At 33.4% G+C, this 22,838-nt stretch overlaps 1 protein-coding gene across 1 annotated transcript in view; it reads right to left on the reverse strand.

Moving 5' to 3' along the window:
- Nucleotides 1-909: 909 nt before the first annotated feature.
- Nucleotides 910-22,838, reverse strand: part of LOC114331519 (nuclear pore complex protein Nup107) — a 68,637-nt gene continuing 46,708 nt past the window's right edge. Inside the window, exons 10-11 of the mRNA XM_050653538.1 lie at nt 4,680-4,911; nt 910-1,119 (exon numbers count right to left, since the gene is read on the reverse strand). Of these exons, the coding sequence (XP_050509495.1) occupies nt 1,012-1,119; nt 4,680-4,911 (340 nt within the window). The 3' untranslated portion in view covers nt 910-1,011. The remainder of the gene's footprint in view (nt 1,120-4,679; nt 4,912-22,838) is intronic.

Raw genomic sequence — 22,838 nt, forward strand, 5'->3', positions numbered from 1 at the left:
AAGTTGATAGTTTTCGAGTTATAACCAATTTAAAATTGGAAAAACGTAAAATGGCGACTTTCAAGGCTTAATAAATTGGTTAAAAGTTATTATTATGAAAGTCAGAAAGTGACTAAATCAAAGTTTAAAGTCCCCCCTACAAGATCCTGAAGAAATTTTTGTCATAATTTTATTATTAAGCTATTATTTTTAAGTAATAATAATGAGCGCCAGCACCTATTAGGCGGCCGTCTATGGTGAGTGCGAGAGAGATGCCATTCCGGCAGTCCAATCTTACTCGCACTCACATTTACAGCCGCGTCAATACGCTCTTACGGCTTATTGTTAATAATTAAAAATAGCAGTTTAGTAATAAATTAATGACACATATTTCTTCAGGATCATGTAGGGAGAGCTTTAAACTTTGATTTAGTCACTTTCTGATTTTCATAATAATAATTTTTAATCAGGAGTTAATAAGTCTTAAAAATGGCCGTTTTTGCATTTTTCAAATTTTAAATTGCTTATAACTCGAAAACCATAAAATCTAGAGAAAAATTACAAGAGACCTTTTTTGTCCAGAATGGTCTAAAAAACCTAAAAAAAATTGTCTAGACCAAAAAGAAAAATTTTTGTAATTTGATTAAAAAAAAATTTGGATCACTTTTCTCGTGGGCGCCTTCTTGAACCTTATTCTGGGGTGTGTTACAAATGGGATTATGCAAAAAAATCTCATGGGAATATTTTTCCAACGAACCCGCCGTTTTCGCCTTGTCTATATCTAGCTTTCCTAGTTTTTCAAATCATTTTTACAGTTGCATCCATGAATAGTACTTACCTGGTAGCATAATATTTCATTTCTTTTTATGTTTAATGATAGTATTGCATAACTAACTCAGAACGGAGAGGAAAAAATAAGAACAAAAGGCATTCGTTATAAAAAAATTTAATTCTAAAGTAGTTAATTAACAATAAGTAGAAACTCCCAGTGGGCCAAAAAGAAATCAAACCTCATAGACGTTAAAAAATTGCTCAAGCGCTGGTCTCGTTGCCCCAAGGATCCTTCTTTGCATTTAATAAAGCGACGGAACTTTCGCAAAGTTTGACTAAGATCTCGCCGAGCTTCTCCTTAGAGTACACCTAACAACAAAAAAATAAAAGAGTCTTAGTATAAAGTTTAAATTGGATATCTTACTTGTCTAATACGAGCATGTCATCAAGAACAAAGTAAGTGGGTAATTAAACGTGTATACAACGGAGAGAATGCAAAGTGCACCGACTAACTTACGATAAGAGATATAAGTATATTTTTATGACTACATGCAATTGTTTCGCAAATGTTATTCTACGTTTTTAGTTTTATTAAGTTTGGAAATTAACAGTTATTGTTATTTCTTTTGTTATTTCTTGAAACAAGAATCTGTCATAAAGATAAATCATTTAAACACCAATAGAATAAAAATCAAAAGAGGCGTTAGACAGGGATGTGTCTTGTCACCATCACTGTTTAATGCATACTCAGAAGAAATATTCAAAAAAGCATTAGAAGATGAAGTAGCAGGCATAAAAATAAATGGCCTACCCATATGTGAAAGTAAATACGCTGATGACACAATACAAACTATTACAGCAGAAACTATTACAGATCTACAAAGAATTTTAGATAGTATTGTTGCAACGAGTGAAGAATTTGGTCTGTCACTAAACATAAAGAAAACAAAATTCATGGTTATATCAAAGAAAAATATTAGAAACATCAATCTACACGTAAATAATAAGACGATAGAACGAGTTCAGAAATATAACTATTTAGGGACAAACATTAGTGAAACAAACGATTATGCCAAAGAAATCAGAATTAGAATAGAAAAGGCTGGAAATGCATTCAATAATATGAAACAAATATTATGGAGTAGATACCTCAGCCTAAATCTTAGAAAGCGAGTACTAAAATGTTATGTATTTTTTGTTCTTTTGTATGGTGTGGAGACATGGACTGTTAATAAACAATGTTTCAATAGATTGGAAGCATTTAAAATGTGGACATAACGAAGAATGCTAAGAATCTCCTGGACAGACAGAATAACCAATGAGGAAGTACTAACAAGAATACAGAACAGCAGGGAGATACTGGATTCCATCAAAATAAGAAAACTTCAATACTTGGGTCATATAACACGTGGTGACAGATATGAACTCCTAAAATGAATTATGCAGGGAAAGATTCAAGGAAGGCACAGCATAGGTAGGAGAAAAATGTCCTGGCTGAGAAATCTCAGAGAATGGTTTGGATGCAGCTCAACTGAACTCTTTCGGGCTGTAGTGTCAAAAGTAAGAATATCAATGATGATTGCCAACCTTCGTCGCGGAGATGGCACGTAAAGAAGTTATTTCTTTAAAATTTTCTGTCTTATATTTTTCAAATATAAGACAGACTTATAAGACTTATAAACAGAAAATAGATACTCTAAAGCAGCGATTCTCAATCTTTTTTAGTCATGTACCACAAAATACTTTTTATTATATTATATCTAACAACATCGACTTGTAGTCAACATATTCCATTAATATATAATATGTGAACCATATATTATGGGGTTACCACTTTAAATAGTGTGCTAGTTTCAAACTATTCTGCAGAATGTAAGTATTCCCACATGTTTTTTCTTTCTAACATTCACAATTTTAACTTTTTTGCTTTAATCTAACGTGGAAATATACTTCATTCTAGGCACTGAAGATGTTCTGAATTAGAACGAAAACGTTTTGCAATCCATTTGGATGACTTTTTAGATAGTTTTTAACCTTCGAGTGGTAACGTACGGTCCCTGACACCGACGTAATGGATTTTTCGCGGTAAAACTCAAATGCGCATATTTTTTTTGTCTGTGCGGGCAGGTAGCTTTCAAATTCTCATCACACTATTTAGTCTTGAAAAATCTGTGGCCAAGTGTGGATAGTTCATATGTTATTTGACCTGACGGTGTGAGAGATCGAGGTTACCATTTATGTTATACTTAACGGTAAGTTTTTGTCGTTTTTGGTCAATAGTCAGTTTAAATAATAGATATTAATTTTAGGAGTTTTATGTGAATATTGATTATGAAAGAGAACAAATCAGGTTGCAACAAGTTTTTGACGAAATTGTTGCTAATTCCGAACCAGAACCGTACAGTGCGGTGCAGTGGAGTGTATAAAAAAATGAGGAAACAAACGGACAATAATTTCAGTTTGTGTTGGACCTTTGTTGAATAATTTTATTTTTTTTGTGACAATTCAACTCTTGTCGATATGTTTGTTGGTATTTTGTATTCAAAAACTTGACATGTTTTTGTAAATTGTTTGTCAATTATGTTAGTATCTAAAAGAAGCCAATTTTTTTATGTGCATTTTTTTCCCGAATATAAATAAATATTGATCATTTCTTACTATATTGTTATTTAAATATAGTTATACTAAATATTTAGTCACATCAAAATATTAACAGAAAATCACAACCTAAGATATTCATTATTAAAAAAGTCGGTGTCGTAGACCGACGTTACCAACTATGTTACAAGAATTCACGTTACCGGCGGAAGGTTAATAAAAGATTTTATACCAGAATACAATTTGAAGTTTTTACTACTACTGTAATACTACTACTGTAAACTACTGTGTTTTAAACTACTACTGTATGAGTTTTTTAAACTATGGTATACAGCCAACTATTGGGATTTTCCCATTGATTTTAAATTTTATATTATTTGTTATTTCATTATTTCGAATACTTCCTTCGTTGGCCTTCCCTCTCTAAATCCATGCTGGTAGTCTCCTATTTTATTTTCAATGTATTTTGAGAGTCTTTGTCTGATTAATGATGTCAATATTTTGTAGCAGCTGTTTAACAGTGTTACTCCTCTATAGTTGTTGCATTTTATGGTGTCCCTTTTCTTTAGAATCGGAAATATCCGTCCAGTTTTCCATTCTTCGGGCATTCTTTCTTCTTCCAAAATCCTTATTAGGTCGTAGATTAATAACTTCATATCTTTTTTTTTTGTTTGTACAGCATTTGTTTGAGTCTTTCTTTTTTCTCCTATACTCTTCCAAATCTTCTTCTCTACCTGTCTTCAGCCACTTCTTCCGAGCTAGATTTTTTCCCTGGTTGGTGTTTCGCAGTCTTCGTCATACCATTATTTTTGCCTTTTTATTTGTTTGTATCCTATTACTTTTTCTGCTGCTATCTGCTATCTTCTACTACTTCTGTGAAATGTGACCTTTTCTTTCTTTCCACGTATCTTCCATGTTATTAGGGTTCAAAACTTTTAGAATAAAGCAAACTCTTTAGAATAATCATAGTGAACAGTATCCGACTCTAGTTTCTTTACGCTCCAATTTTTTCTTTTCGTGTATTTCTTTGTGTCTTAATTATTTTCATTTCCATGGTCAGGAAGTGGTCAGAATCTGCATTTGCACCTCGATACGACGTGGCAGCGTGAATTGTTCTCCTTCACTTTTTAAAAATAATAATATGATCTATTTGATTACCCTCAGTTGCTCCTGGTATTAGCCATGTTACCTTATGTTCTTTTTTTGTATTTGAAGTGAGTGCTCATTATAAATTGATTTGTCTGTTGCTGCCGCTAGGTTATAAAGCATTCTCCCATTAGTATTCATTATAATATACTAAAACAAAAGTGTAAAAATAAAAAAAAACGTACCTTATATATTCCATATTTTTCCGAAGCTAGAATATCTGCTAGTTGAACACATTCTTCGTGCTGACCAGATTCGTACAACACAGCATACAATAAAAGAACTACTTCCGGAATGCACGTCGACCTTAGATAATATTCTTCAGCTGCACCTACTATCCAACCGTCGGGGAAAAGAAGGACGTTGTATAATTTGGCCTTCGCATTTTTCGCCATATGATCGGCCGAAAGTTTCCACCTGAAAATAAATATCTAATGAAAACCTTACCATCTTAAGACTATCTATAGATTGAAAGTATTAACCCTCGTAAGACGGTGCCTAGATAGTCCGGGGTAATAAGGATTTTCTCGGGACACTCAAAGATCCAGGCAGCTGACTACTTTTTTAGTTATTTTAGACCTATAGGAAGAAAACCTACCTGTTTCCTGCCTAGAGTTCGCGTCCGTTTTTTATATATATATAATGTTCTTGAACTCCTAAGTAGAGCATAGAGCTTCAGTGAAAACGCGCCATCGGGTTCTATTTTACGCTAGGGCCTTCACCTCATTCTAAGACTTTCCTTGACTTCTTATCTCGTCCATGATGGATCTTCTCCAAGTTTGTGCTGGGCGACCTCTTTTTCTCTTTCCTTGGGGATTCCACTCTAGGGCATTTTTTGCAATACTGGAACTATCTTTTCGGAGTGTGTGACCTATCCACCCCCACTTTCTGTATTTGATTTCATTTTCTACCCTCTTTTGTTGGGTCAGGTGTAGCAGATCTTCGTTTCTGATGGTGTTTGGCCAGAAAATACGAACAATTCTTCGTAGACATTTGTTAACAAAGACCTTCAATTTGTCTGTAAGGTATTTTGTCACTTTCCAGGTTTCACATCCATAGAGTAGAACAGACATAACATTTGACTGGAATATTCGGATCTTTGTCCTTGTAGTATATTCTCCAGACCTCCAAACAGGGTTAAGCATGCTGAAAGTTTGTTGAGCTTTTCGTATCCTCATACGAATATCGTCTTCTATACCTCCGCTTTCTGTTATGACACTTCCAAGGTACGTGAAGTTCTCCACATTTTCAATCTGCTTGTTGTCGATATTAAATAGCGTGTTGTTCCTTGCATTTATTCTCATCGACTTGGTTTTACCAATATTGATTTTTAAACCTATTTTATTGGCCTCAGTGGATAGTGTTTCCAATTGGTCGGCCACATCCTGGAACCTTTGTCCTAACAGGCAGATATCGTCGGCGTATTCCAGATCACTTAGGCGTGTGGTTAACGTCCACAGTAGCGCCATAGGAAAGAGAGTATCGTTTCTTTATAGTCCAAAGTAATAAGGATTTTCTCGGGACACTAAAAGATCCAGGTAGCTGACTACTTTTTTAGTTATTGTAGACCTATAGGAAGAAAACCTACCTGTTTCCTGCCTAGAGTTCGCGTCCGTTTTTTAATTATTAACAATTTAGTGCAAAATTCGCGATTTTTTGCACTCCATTCAAAAACTAAATAGTTGACATAAAATTACAAAATTTAGTTTTTTAGAACATTGAAAAACCTTCAAAATGCCGATTTTTGAAAGTAAAAAAGTTAATTTGTTGCTACGCAAACTGCAAAATAAGTGAAAATCGTTATTTGTTAATAACTTTTACTAAAACTACCTTAAAACTTTAGTGTTTCACCCAAAGTTGGATATTGGGGTACTTAACAAACCCTCAAAATTTGAGACTGATCCATTAATTAGTTTAAGAGTTATTCTATTTGTTTATCCCAGATACCTTTATTTTGCAATAAGATAAGACAAAAAATAATGAAGATAGAGCAATTCTGAGTATGCCAAATGAAAGTAGAAGAGTGATAGTATCAAAATGTATTAAAAAAAAGATAAAAAAATGATTAACAAGGTCAAAAATTATAATGCCAAATTTTTTAAATTTTGTAGTTTATAAACATTTAGAATAAGTTTAAAAAATGTTGTCAGTAGAAATAATCTTTTTATATAATAATAATAATATACGTTTATTCAAATTAATAGTTAGTACAATAATTTACAATTTCGGTTTACTTACACAAAAATAAACGTAAAAAAGTCTTAAAAGCATAAACATGCTTATTGACTATATATTCAAAATATTTTAACACGAATTTTCAAATAAAAAAATTTAGCCTGGGCTCATTTGGGACAAAGTTAGCCATATGTTTTTTTTTTTAATTCACAGCTAATTTGTTTATAATAATTAAGGAATCTCATTAATGCCATTTTAAAGAAGGGATTTGTATTTTTTCTTGAAAAATTTGCACAAACATTTTACCTTCACAGCACTCTCTACGATTTTTCAAAAATGTAGTGCAAACGATTACTAGGGGAAACCTACAAATCCAGCGAGTTAAAATACCGAAAAAGAAATTTCAAACGAATATAATTTGCTGTATCTCCGGATCAACTCAATGGATTTTGATGTTTCTTTTTTTAATTGGTATGTAATTTTTACGCACATTACAAATATGCAATTTGTTTATAAATTTATTAATTAATAAACAGTCTAATTTGTTTAAACAATTCTTAAAAAAATATTTTTTTACAAAAATCTATTTTTTAATCATAGTATCATTAACGATCACAGAAAAAGTTAAGTAAGGTATGCTTTATTGTCAAAAAATTTTACCAATTTGTGGACAAAGCTTATACAAAATAAAAAATACAATAAAAAACAAAAAATAATAAAAAACTACAAACAAAACAAAAACAGAAACAGACACCAAGTAAATGGCGTGAGTTATACTACTTAATATAATGTTATACTTATTAAGTACACATTAAAAAATTTAAAATTTTGCAAACAATATGTATACAACGTCAGAGCAAAAAGAAGGCGAACGAGGAAAAGGGAAAGGGAAAGTAAATCAAAAGTTCTATGCCGCTGCAAATATGTATAAAAGTACTCGAAAGTAATAATCCTGCAAGTCAATTTGCTGAATTCAAATCGTTTATCAAAAAGTCATTCACTGTATAAAAAGCTCTCTCCAGCAAATAAGCTTTCAAGGCCTTGCGAAAAGCGGGAAATGCTGCAATAGATTTGATGTTAGATGGCAGGTGATTGTACATTTTTCTCGAATTGTATAGTATAGAGCACTTAACCAGCTCAGACCGTGGGGTTGGCAGATAAAGATTATGCTCCACGTTTCTAAGGGGATAGTTGTGAGTGGGTCTCTCTGGACCTTCTGATGCATGTTTGCGGATTAAACAAACGGATTCAAAAACAAACAAAGAAGGAAGAGTTAATATTTTAAATTTTTTAAAGAATTCTTGGCAATGAACTCTGCTATTGAGTCTCAGGGAGTAACGAAGAGCTCTCTTTTGTAGTTTAAAAATACGCTCAAATTGAGTCGCACAACACGTACCCCAGAATGGAAGGGCGTACCGAAGATGAGACTCAAAAAGGGCATAATAAACGGTCCTAGATGTTGACAAACTCATTTCCGTAGCAACTGATCTTAGCGCAAAACAAGCAGAACTTAATTTTTTGTGTAAGGCATCAATGTGCAAGTTCCATTTTAGAGACTTATCCACAATAAGCCCTAAGAACTTCACCGATTCAACTACCTCTAGACTGTTGTTATTAAGTACTAAAGGTTGCATCATACTGTTGTAAGGTAGGACTTTGGTTTTAGAAACGTTAAATAACAGGAGATTCGAATCGCACCACGATATAATGGTGACTAGGTCTGTAGCTATGGTATTGCGAAGATCCATAATATCCGTGTTACTCCAAGTAATACTAGTATCATCTGCAAAGAGACATATTTTACCTTTAATGTTCAGACTAGAGATGTCATTTATGTATATCAGAAACAATATAGGGCCTAGAACTGAACCCTGAGGTACCCCACATTCTAATGGCATGCAAGAAGACGTCTTCGTGTCAACCCTTACAAACTGACTTCTTTTATTAAGATATGATTTAAGCCATTTAAGAGCCTTTCCCCTAAATCCATAGTGCTGTAATTTGTCAGTCAAGATGTTATGGTTTACACAATCGAATGCTTTAGAGAAATCACAGAAAATTGTTGCTGTAGAGTGATGGTTGTTTAGACTGGAGTAAACATGATCGAAAAGGAAGAACATAGCATCATTCGTGCATTTGTCACTCAGGAATCCAAATTGATGTGGAGTAAGCAATTTGTATTTCAACAGAAAAGATTAGATTCTTTTTTTTTACCAGACTTTCAATTATCTTCGACAACGTGGGCAGGAGTGCAATAGGGCGATAATTCGAAGCAAGATCTTTATCGCCTCCTTTGTGTATAGGAATAATTATCGCTGTCTTAAGGCAGCTTGGAAAAACCCCAGTTTCGAATGACCTGTTTATTAAGGTAGTAAGATGGTTTAAAGTGCAATCAGGTAGAGCAGAAAACATTTTAAGAGTGAGGCCAACAGTCCCAGATGACGATTTATTTTTAATGTCATTTATTGTAGAGCGTAGTTCACCTAATACTATGGGTGTAAAAAAGAAACTATTTACATTCCTATGAGAAAGATATGAAATCGGATCCTGAGAAGGAGGTATAGTATTTGTTAAATTTTTTGCCACATTTACAAAGTAATTGTTCAGGGTCTCAGGAGAAGTCGGGATTGTGGTGGGAGAAGAAGTCTTATCTCTCAGTTCATTTACGATAGACCACGTTTCCTTAGCAACATTACCTGATTTAGCCAGCCTCGCATTGTAATAAATTTCCTTGGCGGCCTTTATGGCTTTATGGTAAATTTTCTTATAAAGCCTAACGTAATCATGGAAGGGCTAACTGACCAAATCTACCTCCTCCTTAAATCATACTTGTCCGACAGATACTTCCAAGTTAAATACGAAGGTACTCTATCCAACTACCACCAAATAAAATCCGGAGTACCTCAAGGCAGTGTACTTGGCCCATTCCTTTACCAAATCTTCACTGCTGATATTCCTATTAGCGAAAATACACTAATGGCAACATTTGCGGATGACACTGGTATACTAGCATCAGACATCAACGAAATATTAGCATTTAACAAATTGCAAAATCATCTCAATGAACTAGAAGACTGGCTTAAATGCTGGAAAATAAACGTCAACACAAACAAGTCTTGTCAAGTAAATTTCACAAATCGAAGAATTAGACGTCCACAACTACACCTAAATAATTCACCTATACCAATAAAAACAGAAGTAAAGTACCTGGGCCTTCATCTAGACGAAAAACTTACTTGGAAATCACATATTGCAGCCAAACGACGACACCTCGACCTAAAAGTTAAAAATATGAGCTGGCTAATCAACAGAAGATCGCAACTTTCATTAGAAAACAAACTGACCATCTATAAAACAATACTCAAACCAGTGTGGACATACGGAATCGAGCTGTGGGGCTGTAGCAAACCATCCAACACCAAAATACTACAGACATTCCAGTCAAAAACTATTCGTATGTTAGCTAAAGCCCCATGGTATGTGTCAAACCAAACCCTTCATGCAGACCTCAACATCCCCTTCATCAATGATGTGATTGCTGACCACTCCAGAAGGTACATGAATCGCAGCGCAGACCATCCAAACCATCTCATAGATGAATTATTCAACCCCCCACTGGTTGACAGACGTCTGAAAAGACTTTGGCCAGAAGACCTAGCTGCTAGGTAAATTCCAGAAAGTCGTCAATGGACGACACCTGCCACAAGCCAACAACATACATTATATTTACTTATTACTGTATTGAAGTAGATTGTAAATAAGCAATAAATAAATAAATAAAAAAAAAAAAAAATCATGGAAGGATATGTTGTCCGAGAATTTTTTTAGGTACGATAATGAGCGCATGTTCTTTGCAGATATACGTAGACCTCTAGTTGACCAGGGTTTACGATGTTTAGTTTTGATGGGCCTAAGAGGAAAGGATTCGTATGCCAGACCAGACAATAACTTTATGAATCTAGAAAACTCGATGTCGACATCAACAGAGCGGAAGTCCCAGTCAGTTGTTTGACATAGGTGTTTAAATGTTAGAAAATTTTGTTCTCCAAAGACACGGAACAATTTTCGTTGCGTGTTTTCACTATTATTTTTTGATTTTAACCAAAATGTAGTCAATACTGCTTCATGATCAGAGAAACCAGAGTTGAAAACAGTACAGTCAGTAGAATTTGGAGCTAAAGACGATACGACATAGTCAATGATACTAGAGCTAGTTTTAGTTATTCTGGTTGGAGAATTTACATGCATACCTATACCAAAGGAATCAAAGATAGAATGAAGAGATTCTTGAGCAGCACACACACTGGAGTAGTCAATATTTAGATCGCCACATAGAATTAATTTACTTTTTGAAGGAATAGTACACTTTAATAAATAAATGATTTTTATTAGATAATTATTTATTGAAGATAATTTATTTATTAAAGTATACCTTAACTTTTTCTATGATTAATAGGGATAGTATGATTAAAATCATGTATTTTGGGAAAAAATTATTTTTTCAAAAATTGTTTAAACAAATTAGACTGTTTATTAATTAATAAATGTCTAGACAAATTACATATTTGTAATGTACAGAAAAATTACATACAAATTAAAAAAAGGACGATCAAAAAATATGCAGTAGATCCCAAGATATAGAAAATGATAGTAGTTTTAAGTTGCTTTTTTTAGTTTTTGAACTCGTGCATTTGTCGGCTCCCAGCTCCCCCTTCACTTACCACGACTAGTCACCAGTTAAACTACATTTTTAAAAATTCGTGTAAAATACCAGCTTTTCTAATATGTAAAATGACTTTTTCTAGACAATATTTTTGAAGTTATTCTAAATGTTTTTAAACTACAAAATTTCACAAATTTGGCATTAGGATTTTTGACTATACTTATTAGATAATCTTTTTATCGTTTTTTAGTACATTTTGATAGTATCAGTTTTCTAATTTCATTTGGCATACTCAGAATTGCCCTATCTTCATTAATTTCTGTCTTATGTTATTGCAAAATAAAGGTCTCTGGGTTAAACAATTAGAATAACTCTTAAACTAATTAATGGATAGGTCTCAAATTTTAAGGGTTTGTTAAGTACCCCAATACCCAACTTTGGGTGAAACACTAAAGTTCTAAGGTAGTTTTAGTAAAAGTTATTAACAAATAACGATTTTCACTTATTCTGCAGTTTGCGTAGCAACAAATTAACTTTTTAACTTTAAAAAATCGGCATTTTGAAGGATTTTTAATGTTCTAAAAAATTAAATTTTGTAATTTTATGTCAACTATTTAGCTTTTGAAAGGGGTGCAAAAAATCGAAAAAATCGCGATTTTTGAACTAAATGGTTAATAATTAAAAAACGGACGCGAACTCTAGGCAGGAAACAGGTAGCTTTTCTTCCTATAGGTATACAATAACTAAAAAAGTAGTCAGCTACCTGGATCTTTGAGTGTCCCGAACATGGTCTATGTCTAGCTTATTACCCTGGTCTAAGATTCTTACGTAAACAACGGTGCTGGGTGCATCTCCACCCCATCCGTATATTCATTTTTTTTTTATTATGTGAACGTCACGGAAATTGATTTGAAAGATAATTAGAACTTGTTCATTGTAATATGAAATATAATTTTACAAAGTACTTATTTCTTCTTAAACAAAAATTAATTATCGTTGCAAGACAAACACATGATAAATTGCACAGAGTGAGCAGCACAAACAAAGTTTTTACACAGAATCGAGTAATAACGTGACTTTCGGTCTTTTTTCTCTGGCGTAAGTGACATCAACTTTGTCGACCTGGTCCCGTAGCTCTAATAGCTGCAGGTAGAATATCAGAAAAATCCAATTCAGGATATGCAATTTTCATCATTTTACGTAAAAACTTCGTCTTACATCCAAATGTTTCCCATCGTAATTTGTATTTTTTATTTTTCAAAATTTGAAAGCGTTTATAGCTGAAATATCTAATAGGTGATAAAACATTACCACGAGCCACCTGCATGTTTGGCATTGTGTTGTGAATTGTTTTGCCATTTTGTCTACTACATCGACAGACAGATCTTTTTGTTTTGTTCTAATGAAGTATCATTTCAGGTTTATAGGAGTTCGTCAGATTCACTCTCGTGAAGCAATTCTCTGTTACTCTTCTCGTCAATATTTTCTTGGTTTGCCACTTTTGGTCATATTCCGGATCATAGTTGTCAACTAAAATCTTAGTTCTTTTTCGGTACAAAATCGAGAATCTTGAAATTTATATGATAAACCTGGATCCTGCGTTCCAAAAAAAAGTTGATTAATAGCAAGCTGAAAATTTGTTACTAGCTTAACGGTGTCTAGTCGGACAAACTTTGATCACTGGAACACTGGGACAGGGGAAGTTTTAATTGTGGAACAGTTTAAAAATTTGGAACGTCAGATTACGAAACCGACAAAATGTATTTTGTCGGACAGAACATTCAATTAATTTGTTACCCTTTCATTAAAGTCTCATGCAAAAATCAGATAGCTATTACTAATCAACATTATTCCTGTCATTTGACATGTTCTTCGTGTTCCACTCATTAAAACGCCCAGTTGGTGCTAAACACCAGTCTGATTTTTGCATGAGAGTTTAATGAAATGGTAACAAATCAATTGAAAGTTCTGTCCGACAAACTACATGGAACGTTTTCGTAGTCTGACGTTCCAAATTTTTAACCTGTTTCACAATTAAAACTACCCCTGTTCCAGTGTTCCCATACATCAAAGTTTGTCCGACTAGACACCATTAAGATATTAACAAATTTTCAGCTTGCTATTAATCAACTTTTTTTTTTGGTAAGCGGGATCCAGCGGGATGAACAAGCCATACTTTAACAATAAAAATTTCGAAGTGTCACTTGCACAAACCAACTTACACTCAACAAGATTTGGGAAGAAACTGAAATATAAACTGATTCCACGAAAACGAATAATTCTTACACGTGTATTGACGGATTCGATTGGGAAAGTTGCTGACAAATGCTTCTGGGCAGGGCCGCCGAGAGGGCGGTACAGCCGGTACATTTTACCAGGGCCCGGCAATGTAAGGGGCCCGGCGTCGACCAGACCAAAGACGTAATTTTTCCCGTTTTTTTTGCTCTTCACTTTATGCCCATAATGCGTTTAATTAATACTCGGCTATATTTAATAATAATAATAATAATAATAATAATTTTGTTTAAAATTTTTACAGCAATAAATCACAGGAGTCAAATTCTAAAGTGCAGTCAGATAAAACTATGGTATGGATATGGAGATTAAAAATATATCAGGGCTTCTAGAAGATTTAAAAAAAAATCAGAAGAATCTATGTTGAAGAATCTAAATTAGTTACCAGCAATTATGGAATAAAGCCAGAATTTACAAATTTACATAACTCTGACTCTATGTTAAGCTTTGTCCATAAAATTGTAAAATTTTCAGTGACAATAAAGCATATTTCTATTCTATTCTATTCTACATCAAATAAAGAAAAATGGCTCAAAAAGCTTGTGAGATTTTTTGATGATTTGCCTGGGCCTAGTAGTGATGCGACTGATAATTTTGAGCCCGGTGCAATATTTCGCTGGCAAATATTTAATATTGTCATATAATAAGCAATTTAACCAGAAGATTTAATGCGGAAAATAAAATTCATACGCTATTTAACATTTTATGGATATTCCGAGATGAAGATGACGACAATATTAAGAAAAAAATTTATATAGGTATGTGTTGCGCAAGTTTTATAAAGAAGACATCAGTGAAGAATTGATAGATGAAATTTTTCATCTATCAAGCTCTCAAATTTGAGAGCGATATACAAGGATAAGTAATATTGGTGAATGTCAACTTTCTCCACTATATTTGCTTAATAAAATTAAATATCTCAAATTTGAATCGTTATTGCGTTAAGAATATTTTGCACATTACCGGTGACAGTCACAGAGAAGCAGAGAGAATCTTTAGTTTTCTTCTTCGCATAAAAAATTCTATGAGTGATAGCTACAATGAAACAGGATCAGTTAGTTGCCTATCAACTTTATGAATTGAAAAGGATTTGGCAAAAACATGCGATTTTTCAAAATATTAGAGACATTTTATTTTTGCCAATCAGAAAACTCGAAAAGCACCTTTAATATAATAGGTCTGGGTCCCGCGTATGAAAAAAAAAGTTGGTTAATAGCAAGCTGAAAATTTGTTAATAGCTTAAGGATGTCTAGTCGGATAAACTTTGATATATGGGAACACTGGAACAGGGGAAGTTTTAATTGTGGAACAGGTTAAAAATTTGGAACGGTCAGACCACGAAAACGTCACATGTATTTTGTACGACAGAACTTCCAATTTGATTTGTTACCCTTTCATTAAACTCTCATGCAAAAATCAGACTGCTATTTATCACCTGTCACAATTCCTGTCATTTGACATATTCTACGTGTTCAGCTAATTATAATTCCCATTTGGTGATAAATAGCAGCCTGATTTTTGCATAAGAGTTTAATGAAAGGGTAACAAATCAATTATAAGTTCTGTCGGACAAAATACATGTGACGTTTTCGTGGTCTGACCGTTCCAAATTTTTAACCTGTTCCACAATTAAAACTTCCCCTGTTCCAGTGTTCCTATATATCAAAGTTTGTCCGACTAGACCCCCTTAAGCTATTAATAAATTTTCAGCTTGCTATTAATCAACTTTGTTTCATACACGGGATCCAAACCTATAAATATTTTCACTATTATAGGCAATAGATCTATCAAAATTTAATCAAATTTATATGAAATGTTTCTTATTATTTATTATTAATAATTTGATTTCTATAAAAATTAAACAATTTTTTTCGCTCTCCACTTTTTGCCAGGGGCCCGCACTTCACTTTTTAGCGGGGCTCGGTCATCCCTCTCGGCGGCCCAGCTTCTGGGTGTGATAAATCATCCTACACAAGAAGCCGCACCGACTCTAGTAAAATCTTCCGGATTTTATTACCAAGCGAACTCTACTATTACAAACAATTACGGTTAACGTTAACGACATTAAACGTTATGCATTACTGAACCCCAGAGTCACTTTTCCAAAAAAGCACGTAAGTACAAAGAGTTTTACATGCTATAATGTAATGGATGGAATGCGTGTAGAATTGAATTTAATGCGAATGAAAAATTAGACAAAAATAAAAAAATATATATTAAAATACATAGGTGAGAAAAAGAAGGTTTGGGGTGCAGCTACACCCCGCACCGCCTTAGGAGGCTTAATGAAGCATAATTTGCTGTTGTTTTGCTCACATTAACCGATAAAAGTAGGAACTCATTTTATTAATGCCTTTTAAAGTACAGTGTGCCAGTTGAATATTTGCACAATTAAGGCATTATTCACGGTTTTTATTTGATGTTATGTTATTTTTGTAAGCAGGGAATCCAAAAAACACAAAATTAGAAAGTTTGTCCTTACAGAGGAGAATCTGTAAAAAAGAGAGCTATATCATGAAGCAGAATAATTTTTCAACCACTGTGCATTTCCAGTTTTGTAACTAACAGCAATAGAACATTGCTGTAATGTGTTTATGACCTAATTAATAATATTCAAAGGCTATAGCGGGATAAGATGGTCAAAAATGCCCCCGCACCGATCAGCCCAGCTACTTATGTTTTCGATAAAGGATATAAAATTATGCCCTCGTGCAAATTTTTAGCTTCCCAGAGGTGCTAAAACCTGTTAAATCGAGAAAAGAAGAATTTTTAAGTTTTATTTTTTTGTGAGCGCAATTTTTTAAAAAATCTGAAAAAATTCAAGAGGATGTATATTTTGAATACAAAACAGCCCGATTTTTTTCAGATTTTGTAATAAAAAATGAGCCCAGGAAAAATTTTTGAAATTTTCAAAAAATTTTTTAAGTTATGTAAATATGATTTGGGCAACTTTTAAATAGTATTTTTCTGTGTATTTTGTGTCGTTCTTTTGAATGGCAGAGGCAGAATTTTTAATATCTGAGCGGAAAGAGCAAAAAAATTGAAAAAACCGTTTTTAGCTGTCTCGAAATGCATCTCGGGACAGCCAATTTTAGAATTTAGGATCCTGATTACAACAACTGAAAAAACACTAAAAGTGTGAATTTTGTCATGAAATTTGGTATGTGGGCTTATAATAATATTTGGAACAGCTTTTCCAAATAACTTTTTTCGATATCTCTAACGCGAAGCAAATCGAATCGCATATCGAAAATTCACCCTGTTTGTGGATTCGCAGTAGACCGCGTTTAAAATTTAAATTTCAGTTGACTATTTTAAAAATTGTGAACCATCATCCTGTATGACTGTGCCAAATTTCAAATCTGTATATATTTTGATAGCCGAAATATAGGGGTGTCTTCATCTTAAATGCGACACACTGTATATTATCAGTTTGATAATTTATTGCAACTAATATAGTCGTATTTTTTATACCTAGATTCAAGATATACATTCGAAATACTGACTAATTGACTAATTTTATCATAAAAAGTTCAAATTGATTGCAATGAAATATTGAACCAATTAATGCGTATTAATATAATATTATTATTATAGTAATTATAATATACAGAGTGAGTTTTATGTATAGAAACCCCCAATTATCTCGGAAACGTCTTGCACGATTTTTATAGGTTTTGGTGGGTAGGGGTTTTCTAATACAGCCGATATTATAGTGATAATTACATTGTTGTCAGATCTTCCGTTTTTCTGGAAATCTAATGAACTTTCTTATTTCAAAAGAAACACCCTGTATGTCTTTTGCGTTTTGAAGTCCTTAAGAAATACTGATTATTTTTCATGTTATATTCCCTATACCTAAATGCCATAGTTTCGGAGTTATTGCTACATGTATTTAAAAAAAATTAAACAAATTATAAAAATCAATTTTTTCGGCCCGTGTAGACATTATTTTACATTCTTTGGATCATTAGGAAGAAAAAAGGTCTTTTGTAATTTTTCTCTAAAGTTAATGGTTTTCGAACTCTAAACAATTTAAAACTGAGAAAAATCGAATACTGACGATTTTCAAGGTTCAAAAACACAAATAAAAAATATTATTTTTCGAAACTGCCGAGTACCCAAATTCAAGCTAAGCCCTTCTTCTAGGCGCTCGCTATAAACTTTTTTGGCCCGTTTTATTCTAAAACATTGCTTTTTAATAATTGTTAGTGAAACGCATATGAGAGGACGGGCGATCGGGGGCTGCATTAACAACTAAAAAACAATATTTTAGAATGAAACAAGCTTAAATTACTTATTGGTAACTGATAAAATAAGGCTTGAACTTGAATTTGTATACTGGATAGTAACAAAAATAATATTTTTGATTTGTGTTTTTGAACCTTAAAAATCGTCATTATTCGATTTTTTTTTCAGTTTTAAATTGCTAATAACTCGAAAACGATTAAATTTAGAGAAAAATTACAAAATAACTTTTTTGTTCCCAATGGTCCAAAGAACGTAAAATAATGTCTACCCGGGCCGAAAAAATTGATTTTTATAATTTGTTTAAATTTGTTTTAAATAAATGTAGCAAGAACTCCGAAATTATGGCCTTTACGTATGGGGAATATAACATGAAAAATAATTAGTATTTTTTAAGGACTTCAAAACGCAAAAAATTTAGAAGGTATTCCAATTGAAGTAAAAAATTTAATTAGATTTGTAAAAAAACGGAAGATCTGACAACAATGTAATTATCACTATAATATCGGCCGCATTAGAAAACCCCTACCCACCAAAATTTATAAAAATCGTGCAAACCGTTTTCGAGATAATTGAGGGTTTCCGTACATAAACCTCACTCTGTATATATTATTAACACATTAATTGGTTCAATACTTCAATGCAATCAATTTGAACTTTTTATGATAAAATTAGTGAATTAGTCAGTATTTTAAATGTATATTTTAAATCTAGGTATAAAAAAGACGACTATATCAGTTGCAGTAAATTATCAAATTGATAATATATCCACAAACAGGGTGAATTTTCGATATGCGATTCGATTTGCTTCGCGTTAGAGATATCGAAAAAAGTTATTTGGAAAAGTTGTTCCAAATATTATTATAAGCCCACATACCAAATTTTATGACAAAATTCACACTTTTAGCGTTTTTTCTGTTGTTGTAATCAGGATCCTAAATCCTAAGATTGGCTGTCCCGAGATGCATCTCGAGACTTTTTTCAATTTTTTCGTTCTTTCCGCTCAGATATTAAAAATTCTGCCTCTGCCATTCAAAAGAACGACAAAAAACACACAAAAAAATACTATTTAAAAGTTGGCCAAATCGTATTTACATAACCTAAACATTTTTTGAAAATTAAAAAAAATTTTCCTGGGCTCATTTTTTATTACAAAAATCTGAAAAAAAATCAGGCTGTTTTGTATTCAAAATATACATCCTCTTGAATTTTTTCAGATTTTTTAAGTTAAAATTGCGCTCACAAAAAAGTAAAACCTAAAAATTCTTCTTTTCTCGATTTAAGAGGTTTTAGCACCTCTGGGAAGCTAAAAATTTGCATGAGGGCATAATTTTATATCCTTTATCGAAAACATAAGTAGCTGGGCTGATCGGTGCGGGGACATTTTTGACTATCTTATCCCGCTATAGCCTTTTCGATACATATTCGTGCCTTGATGAAAGCCTGATATACCAAAAAATATAAGAACAACTTGGTGATACAAAGTTTGGATTCCGCAATAACCTCGGAGCCAGAGAAGCAATATTTAGTAATCAGATTATGGTACAGAGATGCAGATATGTCGGACATCCGGTTTATACGTGTTTTATTGACTTTGAGATGGCATTTGATCGAGTGAAACATACTGAAATGATTGCCATTCAGCAGGTGGGTATTGATACTAAAAACCTACGCGTTGTTAAAAATCTTTACTGGCATCAACGTGCAAACATTAGGATTGGCAGTGATACTTCTGAAGAGATTCAAATACGAAGAGGAGTAAGACAGGGCTGCATTTTGTCCCCACTAATATTAAACATCTATTCCGAGACACGGTGTTAATTGCAAGCAATTACTAAGAACTTCAACATCTGATCAATAGGATTACCACAACTTGTGATGAATATGGACTCGAGCTACACATCGCAAAGACAAAGGTGATGGTTGTCGGTAAAACGCCACTACAACCAGAAGTGGTAACAACTGGAGAGAACTAACAGTATCACCTACCTTGGTTGTAATCTGAATGAGAACTGGGATATGAGCAAAGAAATTAGAATACCTACGTATAGAGAGGGGCAGAGTTGCATTCATTAAGATGAAGAAACTGTTATGTGGAAACAATATGAGTGTGAAAATTAGATTAGTGAGATGTTATGCATGACATTCAGACTGCATGCTTAGTCGTGTCTACTCTTTTGTATGGTGTCGAAGGTTGGACTTTAACATATACACTTCTCAAGAAACTGGAAGCCTTTGAAATGTGGGTGTATCGGACAATCCTACGAATAAGTTGGGTGGATAGAGTTCGTAATGAATTTGTTTTGCATCGAATGGGAAAAGTTACGGAAATCGTTAGAACAGTTAAAAATCGCAAACTTGAATATTTTATAATTTATATAATAATAACTAATACATTCTTTAAATTACCCCCAAGGAGACTGTATACGTGGACGTCACCTCAACACACACAAGAAAAAGTAATCAGAAACCAAATAGATTACATAATGGTGACAAAAAGATACCGTAATGCCGTGAAATCTACTAAAACTTACCCTGGAACTGATATCGGTTCGGATCATAATCCAGTAGTATCTGTGTTAGAAGCTAGACCAAAGAAAATGAGAAAAACCCAAAAAAAGAAAAAAAAATCCCAGCGTTAAACTTAAGTCAGCTTAAAAGTGAACACCGACGACAAACAGTGCGCGAAGAAATCAACACCGGCCTCAGTGTAGCAGAAAACCAAATCCGCAGAACAGACAATATAGATGAAAAACTGAAGTATATAAACACTATAATAAGAACTACGGGAAAGAAACACCTAACCAAATCTCCAAAGAAACATAAGGTGTGGATGACACCAGACATACTAGAACTAATGGATGAAAGACGCAAATTGAAGAATAATTCAGAAAAATACAGAGAGGTTGATAAGAACATAAAGCAAATAATAAAGAAGGCCAAAGAATCATGGATTAAAGAACAATGTGTAGAAATGGAAGACTATGAAAGAAAGTATGGCACATTCAATATACATAAAAAAGTAAAAGAACTTACAGGAACCCAAAGAAGACATCAAATAAGTTTGCTTAAGGACAAAGACGGAAATATTATTATAGACTTAACAGAAAAAATTAATAGATGGAGTGAATACATAAGAGAATTGTTTGAGGACAACAGAAATAACATTGACAAGGTAAATGGTGAAACGGGACCTGAAATCCTAAAATGTGAAGTAGAAATGGCACTTAGAAATTTCAAAACTGGAAAGGCAAATGGACCCGATGAGGTTCCTACTGAATTACTAAAGATCTTGAATGATGAATCAATAGGTATAATATTGCACTTATTTAACACAGTATACAATACTGGTATTATACCTCAAGGGTGGCTGCTCTCTACATTCGTTACACTGCCAAAGAAATCCAATGCAAAAGAATGTTCAGAACATCGAACAATATCTTTAATGAGCCATCTACTAAAGATATTTCTAAAAATCATCCACAACAGAGTTTATCAAAAGTTGGAGTCAGATATTAGTAATACACGGATGGGGTTCAAAAAAGGACTAGGTACTCGAGAAGCTCTCTTCGGTTTGAATGTTCTTACACAAAGATGCCTAGACGTTAATCAAGAAGTACATGCATGTTTTATCGATTTTGAAAAAGCGTTTGACAGAGTACGCCACGATAGGCTAAGAGACATTCTTGAAAGAAAAGACATAGATAATAAAGATCTGCGAATAATTCTCAACTTATATTGGAATCAGAAAGCTAACATCAAAATAGAAAACGAGATATCAAAAGCAATAGAAATACGTAGAGGAGTAAGACAGGGATGCATTTTGTCACCACTGCTATTTAATGTATATAGTGAAAGCATCTGTCAGGTAGCCCTTTTGCAAGCAAATGAAGGAATCGTAATCAATGGAGAGGTTGTAAATAATATTCGATACGCAGACGACACTGTACTAGTTGCAAGAACAGTAGAAGAATTACAACGATTACTTACAAACATAAATATTGCTTGCAACAATTATGGCATAAACATTAATATCAAAAAAAACCAAGTATATGGTCTTCAGTAAAATCACGACACAACCAGCACATATTAGTATAAACGGCATTGAAATTGAAAAAGTATTAAGTTATAAATACTTGGGAACTTTAATAAACGAAACTGGAGACCAAAACAATGAAATAAAAAGACGTATCGAAATTGCCAGGGCCACCTTCATAAAGATGAGAAAATTCTTCTGCAACAGAGATATAAGCATCCCTCTACGATTAAGAATGCTAAGAGGCTACGTATTTAACACGCTATTATACGGTGTAGAGTCCTGGACTCTCAAACAGAACAACATAAAAAATATTGAAAGTTTCGAGATGTGGTGCTACCGTCGAATGCTGAAGATAAGTTGGGTTGAAAGAATCACAAATCTTGAAGTAATACGAAGGATAGGAAGAGACCCAGAAATTTTGTTAACGATAAAACGAAGCAAACTCGAGTATTTGGGTCACCTGATGAGAGGTCATAAATACGCATTACTTCAAAATATAATGCAGGGAAAAATAGAAGAAAAACGGAATCCAGGCCGTAGAAGAATGTCGTGGATGCGGAATTTGAGAGAGTGGTTTGGTTGCACCACTAATGAACTTTTTAGGTCAGCTGTAAACAAAGTCAGGGTAGCCTTGATGATTTCCAATCTCCGATAGGAGTGGCACAAGAAGAAGAAGATGCGACAACCAGGGAGATATAATACACTCCATTTAATAATACTAGGCAAGGTAGACGGAAGTAGCGGGCCAGGTAGAAGAAGAATGTGATGGTTAGAAAAATGAGAGAATGGTTTAACAAATCCTCTGCATCCCTTTTCCGAGCTGCCGTCAACAAAATTACTATAGCCCATTTTATAGCCAACGGTCGATAATCGAGCACGACACTTGAAGAAGAAGATTCGTGCCTTGAATTTATACACATTTAT

Source organism: Diabrotica virgifera, chromosome 6 (assembly GCF_917563875.1).
Source record: "Diabrotica virgifera virgifera chromosome 6, PGI_DIABVI_V3a".
Classification (NCBI taxonomy): Eukaryota; Metazoa; Arthropoda; class Insecta; order Coleoptera; family Chrysomelidae; genus Diabrotica; species Diabrotica virgifera.